At 56.2% G+C, this 11,237-nt stretch overlaps 1 protein-coding gene and 1 long non-coding RNA gene across 4 annotated transcripts in view; one reads left to right on the top strand and one right to left on the bottom strand.

Annotated features, from left to right (window-relative positions):
• The first annotated feature begins 378 nt into the window (after positions 1-378).
• Positions 379-3,925, top strand: LOC117092874. The gene is made up of 2 exons (XR_004440945.1): positions 379-609; positions 3,631-3,925. It is a non-coding gene; the product is annotated as an uncharacterized LOC117092874 (long non-coding RNA).
• A 2,403-nt stretch (positions 3,926-6,328) lies between these two features.
• The window catches only part of STK40 (serine/threonine kinase 40), a 47,746-nt gene continuing 42,837 nt past the window's right edge, over positions 6,329-11,237 (bottom strand). For all 3 annotated transcript variants that reach the window (XM_033227096.1, XM_033227098.1, XM_033227097.1), the window contains 4 exons: positions 10,818-10,962; positions 10,560-10,679; positions 10,067-10,151; positions 6,329-8,675 (listed from right to left, as the gene is read on the bottom strand). In XM_033227096.1, the coding sequence (XP_033082987.1) occupies positions 8,457-8,675; positions 10,067-10,151; positions 10,560-10,679; positions 10,818-10,962 (569 nt within the window). In that variant the 3' untranslated portion in view covers positions 6,329-8,456. The remainder of the gene's footprint in view (positions 8,676-10,066; positions 10,152-10,559; positions 10,680-10,817; positions 10,963-11,237) is intronic.

Here is an 11,237-nt window from a genome sequence, read left to right as displayed (position 1 = left end):
GACTACAGGCGCCCGCCACCTTGCCCGGCTAGTTTTTTTGTATTTTTTAGTAGAGACAGGGTTTCACCGTGTTAGCCAGGATGGTCTTGATCTCCTGACCTCGTGATCCGCCCGTCTCGGCCTCCCAAAGTGCTGGGATTACAGGCTTGAGCCACCGCGCCCGGCCCCTTTCCTCTTACAAAACATATCCCCACTAACTCTCAATTAGGAGAATACCTCCCAACACTCCCTTATCCGTCATCTCTTCCACGAGCAAGCTGACCAGGCCCTTCCAAAACCCCACCGAGGCCCCCCCCGACCAAACTCTCTTCCCAGGAGAGTATGTCTTCCTAAAAACCCTCACTCCAACAAACCTTAAACCAAAGTGGAAGGCCCTTTCCAAGTTCTTCTCACTATCCCCACTGCAGCCAGGCTGTCGGGACGTAACTCTTGGCACCATCTTTCCAGGTAAAAAGGGCGCCTGCAGCTGACCTGCCACCAACTGTTCCCTATAAATACTGTAACCAGCTGTTCCCTGTAAATACTCCAGCACCCTCCTTGGACCCACCTGACTCAGCCTTACACCCATCCCAGAAGACCCCACCCCCTACCCTCCATGAAACATAACAGGTAAGTTACCACCCCTTACTGTGAAATATCGAAACCCTCATTAATGGAAATCCTTTACTGCGCTGTCCATATAGTTGCCTCACTTACTCTGCTCTTTGCCATAGGAATATATACTGTAACACCCCCAGGGTGGAACTTTAGCCTCATAAGCCTCCTCATAGCAGAATAAAGGCCACTAATAAGTGACTGCCCCTCCTAAATGTCCTGCTTTTGCCTGTCTTGCCACTTCACTCTCTTTCTTACCCAGAACAACCCACTCTCACAGCACTCCGTAACTGGGCGACTGATCTCACCTTCCAAAGGGCCCTGTGTGAGTTTAGCCCAGATGAAATCAATTTCTTCACCTTCACTCTTATCCTTTGCCTGCTTACTCCTCCTTCCCTTCTCCTCCTCACTATCACTCCATCTACAACGAACCATCCAACAGGCACACACAATACTTAATCAAACCAATCCTGACCTCGCACAAAACTGCTGGTTTTGTGTCCGTCCCTCAGAAACCATATGAAAAAAATGCCTTCCCGCTCCCACTTCAAGATTGGACCCTCACCAGCACGACACTCCATCCTCGCTATCAACGCTCCGGAGGGGTAAATGCACTTAGAAGTTACAAAACTGACCTCACTCCCTACATCTGCAGGAACAAAGTTATCTTAGGGGCATTTACATCTGATACCAAATGAGACCAACAGGCACCCCTTTGTATACAGCGCGACCTTCCCTCAGGAACCCCTTTAGGCAGTCTCCCCACAGGCTCATGCAACTACACCCTACAGCTCACCCCACCTGCTGGTATCCAGATGCTAACAATATACAATCCCACTCAAGTACTCAAAGTTTCTGGCCCCCCAAAAATCCAAACCACTAATCTCAACACAATAAACTCGGGTTTCTGCATCGATCGACACAAACCCCGTATGACAATTGCAGGATGGACTGCGTGCCCTAGCCCCCACCCAACCTCCAATTGTCTACAAGCTCAGGTAGCCAGAGCCCCCACTGGGGAACAACTTTTAGTGGACACACAATGTTTCCTCCTACACTGGGAAAACAAAACAGTAGGGCTAGCCAACTAACCTCAACCCGCCCCTTCCAACCACTTACCCGGGCGGCCCTGTCTTCCTCTCTGGCTGGTGGTCAGAAAACAAAAATCCTAAAGCCCCTCTTTGCCACAGACCTCCAGTTTTGCCTTCCTAGCCAGGGCATATTCTTTCTCTGGGGCACTTCCACCAATCTCTGCTTACCCACTAACTGGACAGGAACCTGCACACTAGTCTTCTTTAGTCCAAAAATAGACATAGCCCCTGCGGATAGACCCCTACCCTTCCAAATTCAAACACTATCCCGCAGACACCGAGCCGTACAGCTCATTCCCCTGCTACTAGGGTTAGGCATTACAGCAGCTGCAAGAACGCGAGTTGCAGGAATTGCAACCTCTACCTATTACTACAAATCCCTATCCAAGGACCCGTCCGATAACATTGATGACCTAGCATCCACCGTATCAACCCTGCAGGCCCAACTAGACTCCCTAGCTGCAAGTAGGCCTTCAAAACCGCAGGGGCCTCGATATACTTACCGCAGAAAAAGGAGGTCTCTGCATCTTCCTAGATGAAGAATGCTACTTCTATTTCAACCAGTCAGGCCTGGTTCAAGATTCAGTTAAAAAATGAAAGGACTGGCCAGGCATGGTACCTCACGCCTCTAATCCCAGCACTTTGGGAGGCTGAGGTGGATGGATCAGGAGGTCAGGAGATCAAGACCATCCTACCTAACCCAGTCTCTACTAAAAATACAAAACATTAGCCGGGCAAGGTGGCGGGCACCTGTAGTCTCAGCTACTCAGGAGGCTGAGGCAGGAGAATGGCGTGAATCCGGGAGGCGGAGCTTGCAGTGAGCCGAGATCGTGCCACTGCCCTCCAGTCTGGGCAACAGAGTGAGACTCCGTCTCAAAAAAACAAAAAAGGCCGGGCACGGTGGCTCAAGCCTGTAATCCCAGCACTTTGGGAGGCCGAGACAGGCAGATCACTAGGTCAGGAGATCGAGACCATCCTGGCTAACCCGGTGAAACCCTGTCTCTACTAAAAAATACAAAAAACTAGCTGGGTGAGGTGGCGGGCGCCTGCAGTCCCAGTTACTCAGGAGGCTGAGGCAGGAGAATGGCCTGAACCCAGGAGGCGGAGCTTGCAGTGAGCTGAGATCCGGCCACTGCACTCCAGCCTGGGCGACAGAGCGAGACTCCATTTAAAAAAAAAAATGGAAGGATCGGGCTCAAAAAATCCGGGAAAACAGCTCTTCCACCTGGCCTCTATGGCCCTTCAGCTCCCGGACCTCCTGGCTACTCCCACTCCCTGTACCCGTCATAATCATTCTCCTTTTCCTAATCTTTGGGTCTAGCCTCTTACATCTCTTTATCCAGTGTTTTTATTTTTATTTTATTTTTATTTTTTTGAGACGGAGTCTCACTCTGGCGCCCAGGCTGGAGGGCAGTGGCACGATCTCTGCTCACTGCAAGCTCTGCCTCCTGCGTTCACGCCATTCTCCTGCCTCAGCCTCCTGGGTAGCTGGGACTACAGGCGTCCGCCACTGCGCCCGGCTAGTTTTTTGTATATTTAGTAGAGACGGGGCTTCACCGTGTCAGCCAGGATGGTCTTGATCTCCTGACCTCGTGATACACCCGCCTCGGCCTCTCAAAGTGCTGGGATTACAGGCGTGAGTCACCGCGCCCGGCCTCTTTACCCAAGTTTTTACAGAACCGCATCTGAGCCTTCATCCACGGAACCATACAAGACATGATGCTACTCCAAGAATACCAACAATTTCAAAGCCAGAATCAAAACTAACCCCTACCTTCCAGCCTCTCCCCCTAACCACCACCCACTCTCAGCTAGAAGCAGCCTGACGAGAACAACTTCTTTCTATCATCTATTAAAAGGCTGGAATGTTAGGGTCACCCCAACCAGACTGTTCCCCTCCTTTCCCATGGGTCTTACAATACAGTCCTTTGTGACCTCCACATAGCTCCCCCAAGGCTAACGGCAAACCCCCCGCCACAACTGACCCTTCGAGTACCTGTTTGTCCAGAAGACTTCAGCTGAACTGGCAAATGGTTCCAAGATGCGGTCAGAACACCTGCTAACTAAAGCTGGCAAAAACATCTCCAGGATGCAATCAAGACACCTGCAGCCCCAACTCGGTTCACACACCTTGACCCAGTTCCTCGCCCTGTAAAGCCCTGCTGCAGTCTGTAAGTGGGGCTGCCTCCTCTGCCTGTCAAGGAGCAGCCTGGCAGGACAAATAAAAATGGCTTGCCTGACTTAGGGCCTACTCATCCTTTCTCTTGGCTAACTGTACACAGAGACCGTGCGGTGGAAGCATGCTTGGCTTGTTCAGGAGCGGGAGGCCCGAGCAGCAGGAATAGAGTGAGGGGTGAAGGGCTGGGAAGGTGGGGAGGTACCCAGATGTGCAGACTCGCGGTGTAGAGCTTTATAAGCCACACAGACCTTTGGATTTTCTCCTGCACGGAGTGGAAGCCATCAGAGGGTTGTAAACAGAAGAGGGACACAATCAGGGCTTTTAAAGGCTCACTCCGGCTACCACGTGCTGCCTGGGCTGTGGCAGGGGAAGAGTGGGAGACCAGGAGGCCAGAGATGGAGGCTTAGGGTGGCTGCAGTGGAACTGTGACAAGTGGTTAGATTCTGCCTGTGTTCTGAAAGTAGGGCTAGCCGACAGGAGTAGCAGTGGCTTGGACATGGGGTGTGAGAGAGAAGGACAAGAGGGAGGGAGGGAAGGAGGGACGGAGGGACAAAGAAAGTCAAGGCCAACTTGGCTTCAGAGCCTGAACAATCCAGCCACCAAGACCGTTCCTCACTTCCTTTCCCACTTCCGCTACTTTGACAGGTCCGGTTTGACTCTTCCCAGGGACACTGGAGACAGGGTGGCTAAAGGGGAATGCCAGCTTCTCAGCTGTCATTTGGTTTGACCTTTCAGGGGCATGAGAGTGGTCAGTGTGACCGCACTAGTCCCATCCATCCTTCTGGTACTTTCCCCTTCCTTTGCTGCCACAGGGCTCACAGTAAAAACCTGTGAAGGAACAGAAATCCAAGAAGTGCACTTTTTTTTTCTTTCAATTGACCAACTCACAGCCAAGAAGTTTAGATCAATACGCCAAACTGTTCAGGAGTGCCCAGGTGTACCAGGCCCAGACCCAGGTGCTGAGGAGGTTAAGGGTGAGCAAAACAAAGCCCCTGCCTGCAGGGAGCTTCCTGTCTTGTGCTTTGCTGAATATAAGAATGACACGTGTAGGTGCCCAGGAGGTATCTGTGCCCTGAACAGAGGCTTAACGGGTGGCGGGACAAGAGTGAGGCTGAACAGAGACAAGGTCCAGAGCTGAGAGTGGCACTGGTGGATTGGGAGCGGGGGCACCTCCCAGCAGAGCATCCAGGATGGGTAAGGCATGGGCCAAATGTAATGGGCAAAATATTTGGACAGCTGGCTGCTGGGGCAGGTGTGGAACTGTGAGGTGAAGGGAGGAGTGAGGGGCCTGGGGCTGTGCTCGGAAGCACTGCAGGGGATCAGCGTGTTCTCACATCTTGGAGGTGCCCCTCTTGCCCTGTGGACCCCTGACTGGGAAGGGGCTCTGCCTGCACAGATCTTGTTCCTTGGGTGGCCTGGGTGTGGCTCCTGGACACTGAAGTGGGTCCACATGGGTGCTGTGGTGTGCCGGGGAAGGGCCAGCCTACCTCTAGCTTCACTGCTAGAATGAAGTGCAATCTGCAAAGTCTGTATTTTTTTCTTTTATTTTTTGAGAAAATTCAAGCAGTTCTCTGCCTCAGCCTCCTGAGTAGCTGGGATTACAGGGACCCGCCACCATGCCTGGCTAATTTTTTTTTTTTTTGAGACGGAGTCCCGCTCTGTCGCCCAGGCTGGAGGGCAGTGGCCCATCTTGGCTCAATGCAAGCTCCGCCTCCCGTGTTCACGCAATTCTCCTGCCTCAGCCTCCAGAGTAGCTGGGACTACAGGCGCCCTCCACCATGCCCAGCTAATTTTTTGTATTTTTAGTAGAGACAGGGTTTCACTGTGTTAGCCAGGATGGCCTCGAACTCCTGACCTCATGATCCACCTGCCTCAGCCTCCCAAAGTGCTGGGATTACAGGCATGAACCACTGTGCCCGGCCCAAAGTCTAAATTTAAGCAAAGGAAGGAAGGAAAGGAAGGAAGGAAGGAAGCCTTTGGCTTCCTATTGAGGAGAGGGAGGGGGTGGGTGGAGCAGGAAGAGTCCTGGCTGGGCCTTCTCCTTCCCTGGCTGCCCTGGTGGGCACATGGGCATATGGGCAGTCTGGGGCAACAGGCTCCCCCACCCTAGATGGAGTTCGGCAGAGATATGATCAATACCCTGCCTGGGATGCCCCGCTACCTCCTGCATGCAAGGTCAGGGGTGGGCCAAGCCAAGCAGGGAGCTCCCACTTGGGCAGTGGGCGGATGCATAGGTCTCAAGAGACTGCTGGGTGCTTCAGGTTCCCCTACCCCTGCCAAGACAGTGGTGCCAGGTGCCACCTGCTGGCTGCGGAGAGCAGGGAGGGGGCACACTCAGAGCTGCGGGAAGCCAGTTGGGAATCCTGCATCACTCGGCTGCGATGGCGAGAGATGGGGCTGGGTTGGGGCTGGAGAGGCCGAGACGCAGGCAGGGAAGGCAAGAACGCGGGAGACACAGGCCACAGTGGTTCCAGATCAGGAAGTTTTATTGCTGACATGCAGGAAGAGTCCCCATGTAGTACAAAAATATGTCTTTATACAAACTTTTTTGTGACTTTTTCCATTTCTTTACAATAGGACTTCTCTCAGTGTGTGACACCCAGTGAGGGCTGGCCCATCCTCCTCTCCTTTGCTTCACCAGAAATGTAATCAGACACATGGCTTGACCTTGGAAGGGCCCAGTCTGTCTGGCAGGGCTTTGCAGACCCGGTGGCTATTGCTTTGAAAAGGAGGAGAAAGACCACGCATGGGCAGCAGCCTGGAGGGGCCGGGTGGGCTGCAGAGCGGAGGCTCCGCCGCAACGGGCCCTGGCCCAGCTTCAGGCCCTCACAGGAGGACAGTCAAGGGCTGGGAGCCCTAGGCCGGACTGCATTTCCGCTCCCGCAGGAGACTTTTATGAAATAAATATAGAAAAGAGGGCATCCGCCAGCCCCACAGCACAAGACCCTGGCCCTCAGTGCTGGACAGCTGAGACAGACGCAGGCTTGCTGCTCATGGGGAGTAAGTGCTGGGCTCCAGTGGGCTCCCACAGGCCCACTGAGGCAGAGGCATGAGGCGCCCAAGTGCTGGATGGGGCATGGGGAGAAAGGGGCGTGGGCAGCCCTGCTACTGCTGGCAAGAGGTGGCCCCATTTTTTCCAGATGGGGAAACTGAGGCACAAGGAGGTTTGGGAACTTGCCCAAGGTCACTCACAGTGAGTCAGCTTTTTAGGGGGAGGAGAGCAGCTCACACTCTGGGAAACACAGTCGCCTCCCCACTGGGGAGCAGGGCCAGGCAGGAGGGGCCTCAGGGCCCAGGACTGCCTGGAGGGGACCCTCAGCCTCTCTGAGGACATACGGGGGGGAGGCCTCTGGGGAAGGGTCTTTGCTTGGCATCAGGCAGGGCCAAGCCCAGTGAGGGCAAGGGGAGGGGGCATTCTGGTGAGAACAGCATTTCTGGCAAGACGGGCATCCACTTCAAAATCTCGGCTCAAAAGGGCAGCAGGGCTGTTCTCAAGCCAGGCAGGCTCCCCTAATCCCTACGATTCTCCCAGGCCCCACCGCCCATGGAGGACCCTTGCTAGGGTCTACTGGGAGAGACACCACATCTATTATGAGGCAAGGGCACAGGAGATGTCCTCACCATCCTCTAAACCCAAGAGTAGGGTAGGGGAGCATACCGGCAGGCCCCCCACTCACAGCCAGGCCTGCAGCCCAACCCCTGGGCCCCTTTGCATCGGGAGTCCAAGTGAGCTTGGTACCACAGGGAAGGACGGATAAGGGAACAGGTTAACGCGCGTGTACAGCACCTCAGAGAAGCCACTGAGACGGGAGAGAAAGAGCCAGGTCTAGAAAGGCCTCCCATCACCGGCAGCAGAGAGGGACTGGTGGGCTGAAAGGGGACAGGGGCCAGCAGGAGGGGCTTCCCTGCCTGGGGATGAGGAGGGAGCCCACGTGTGGGCTGTGGACTCCTTGCTGTACAGCCAGGCTGGGGGCAGGGAGTGGCCATGGGCTGCGCCACCTAGAGATGGGAGAGAAGTTGGTACGGTAAAAAAATAAATATATTTGAGTTCGGCTTAAGATGAGGTGAAGGTTTTCCAAAGCTTGGACTGAGGGGCCCGGGTCAGAAGGAGAGGGATGGAAAGAGGCTGTGGCAGGGACCTGGGAGAGCAGGGAGAAGGGGCCACTCGCTCTGGGGCACGCAGCGAGCTGCACTTTCAGCTTACTTGGACTGTGGGGAGCAGCGCCCCAGGTCAGGTGGTGGCCGCTGGGGAAGGCCCTGGGGCGGGGTGAGCGGGCTCCCTCCTCCTCCCTCTTGCTCAGTCCAGAGACAGGATGGTTAAAGAGACAGAGGTAGATTAAAACATCATGATTAAAAGCAGATTAGTTATCTAGGCTTCTCAGATTTAAAAACCAAACAGTCGAGCAATCATCCCAAAAGGTAGCTTCGTGGTACCTCTGCTGACCCCACATGTGACCTGGGCTGTCCCTGTCCCTGCCCTGTCCCTGTTGCGCCCGGGAGAGTCCAGCACTACAGGGCCCAGCCCTGACAGCCATGCCCTTGGCTGGGGCTGGAAGAGGTGGCAGCAGTGCTGGTGGCCCTGGCTGAGGCTGTCACTTCCGCAGGTAGCGCTGTGCCAGGAGGGCCGTGTCCAAGGAGGTCATGGGCTGTGCGTCATGGCCCAGCCGTCGCACCGGAGGCGCACTGCCGAACTGCCGCTTGGGCACCCAGCTCCGGGCGTCGTGGATGGAGCTCTTCTCCTCGGCCAGCAGCAGCTGCTGCCGCATGTAGTTCTCAAACTCATACTGGGAGCACTCCTCCGTCACCTTTGCCTTTGAGGCCGGGAGAGAGGGAGGGAGCAAGACAAAGATAAACCCAGATGAAGGCAGCGTGGCGGAGGGCGGGCATGAGTGCTGGCAGCCTGGCTGCTGCAGTCACCCTTCCAGGCACCACAGCCTCAGGCCTCAAGGCAGAGGGCGGGAGTAGCGCTGAGGGCAGGTCCCTGACACCCTCCAGCCAACCAGCACTCGCCTTGCAGGCCACCCTGTGGATCTGGGACTGACGCAGACTCACGCTTCCTAACTCACTGGCTGCGTGAGAGGTCACTTTACCTCAGAAGCCTCAGCTGTCTGGCCCCTCACAAAGGTTCTCTGAGCCCTGAGGCGGCCAATGCATGTCAGGAGGTACGAGCAAGCCCTGGGCTAGGGGCTCAGCACCTGGGGGAGCCACATACACGGAGCCCCATGCTGAGTCCCTGGGGTGGTCCAGGCAGATGGTAACAGAAGCTGAAGTGGTGTCCCCGTGCCAGTCACCACAGAGGACAGCAGGGCTTCAGGATCAGACTTAGGTTCAAGGCTCAGTTCCACTACTTCTGAGCTATGTGGCTTTTGGAAAGTCCTTACCTCTCTAACCCTGTTTCCTTTCTGTAACATGGGGCTAAGAACACAGGCCACGCAGGCCCACACTGAGGGCTGAACGAGGTGCCCTCGGGGTAGGTACTCACTGCAGGCTAGTGATGATCATTTTAGCCAAACAGCTAAAGGGTGGAAGCTGGAGGTGGGCAGGGATTGGAACTCTCTATCCTCGGAGGCCAGGAGGCTCTGGGAGGCTCTCCCAGGCACGGCCCTGCTGGTCTTACCTACACACTGCTCACTGTGGAGCTCCAAGGTGGGCCAGGGAGGGAAGGTCCTTCCAATGTCCAGGGCCCAGCAATGCTGTTGCTTGGCCAAGTCCTGCCCTCCAGGGGGCACCCTAAGATCACCTGCCCGCTGCTGCCTGGTGCCAAGTCTCCGCCCCCACCCTAGGCCCAACACTTTCTCCAGTGCAGGGAATGGGGAGGAAAGAAACAGGGAGAAATGAATCATCTGAAAAATGAAAAGCAGGAAGGGTGAGAGAGAACTCTGACTCAGAGGGGCAGAGAAATGTGATGTGGGCAGCAGGAGGAAGCTGAGGGGGCTGGCCTGGGCCACTCAGGCACTGGCTCGAGCTCGGCTGCCCCACAGGCCTCTCTGGCCAAAGATCTCCAGCTACACCAAGCCCAAGGCAGGCCCCAGGCGGCTCAGGCTGAGGACTGAAGTCTCCCTTTCCCACCCCCAGGCTGGGCAAGAAGACCAAGGAAACCCTGCGGACGGCGGAGAGCTGCCACCTCTGCCGTTGCCCTGCCTGCCCCCAGAAGCCCGTCCCTTGGGGCTGGGTGGCGGCCCATCTGCTCTCCCCGACTCACCTCCTGGGAGCTATCCACATTGCTCATTTGGTCATCGATGTCAGGAACTACTTGCAAAGGCCCACTCAGAGATGACAGGGACTGCCTGCAGGGAGGCAGACAGGTCAGGCTGGCCGCAGAGAGACCAGGTCCATGGATCCCAGACTTAGCTGGAGTCAGACACACCTGGGTTGTGTTCCTGCCATAAGACTCTGTTTCTCTGAGCCTCAGTTTTCTTATCCATAAAGGGGGACAATCTCTCCTTTACAGGTGGTGAGAATTCAGTGAGGCAATGCCCATCCCCCACTGGCATGGCCTGGGCAGCTATGGCAGCCCATAGTTGCTCAACCTTCAGCTCTGCCTATGCCTTCCCGATCTTGCCCATGCAGAGAATCTGGAAATCGGACTCTAACTGGCAGAGAAGCAGGCTGACTGCAGGCTGCTTTTTCTGGGTAGGATGGGCAGAGGCCCTGAGGACACAGCCTTGTGCCCAGCCCAGTGCCCGTCCACTTACCATGATGCAATGATGGCACTGAGGGCCTCCAGGACATCGGCAGCAGCCAGGCGCTGCTGGGGGTCAAGGACCAGCAGCTTCCGGATGAGACATACGGTGTTCTCAGAAACCCGGCCATCCCTGAGGCAGGGAGTTGGGAAGGAGGGCTCAGTGGGTGGTGCTGGGTCTGTGGCCAGGATGCCCAGGCTCACTGTGTCATTTCCCTGCCTTGAACCCATCAGGCTGGCCGCCCCCCGCCCCCCGGGCGGCAGGACTCACTCAGGGATGGTGTACTCAGCAGCCTTGATCTTGCGGAAGAGCTCCTGCGGGATGCTGTCATAGAAGGGGAACTGGCCATACAGCATGGTGAAGAGCACCACACCCAGGGCCCACATGTCGCTGGGCTTGCCACGGTACGGCCGGCCTGCAGGCACACACACCACACTTAGCCTTCAGGCTGCAGCACCGCCACGGCTCACCAGCCTGGAACCCCACCCGGGGCCCTCCACCTGCCACCCTCACTTCCGGTCCCCCCCGAGCCGTCCTCTGAGCTCCTGCCTGTGCTCCCCGCTCCCCTGTTCCTCAGGATGCACCTCTCCTGACCCCCGAGGAGAGGGCTCACTCTGCACCTGCTCACAGCACCTGCCCTGCCCGGCCAGACGGCAAGCCCCTGGGAGCCAGGCCTGGGTCTGCAGCCCC

The sequence above is a fragment of the Trachypithecus francoisi genome, unplaced genomic scaffold, assembly GCF_009764315.1.
Source record: "Trachypithecus francoisi isolate TF-2019V2 unplaced genomic scaffold, Tfra_2.0 Lachesis_group12, whole genome shotgun sequence".
NCBI classification, from domain to species: domain Eukaryota; kingdom Metazoa; phylum Chordata; class Mammalia; order Primates; family Cercopithecidae; genus Trachypithecus; species Trachypithecus francoisi.
This window is presented reverse-complemented; position numbering and strand designations above follow the sequence as displayed.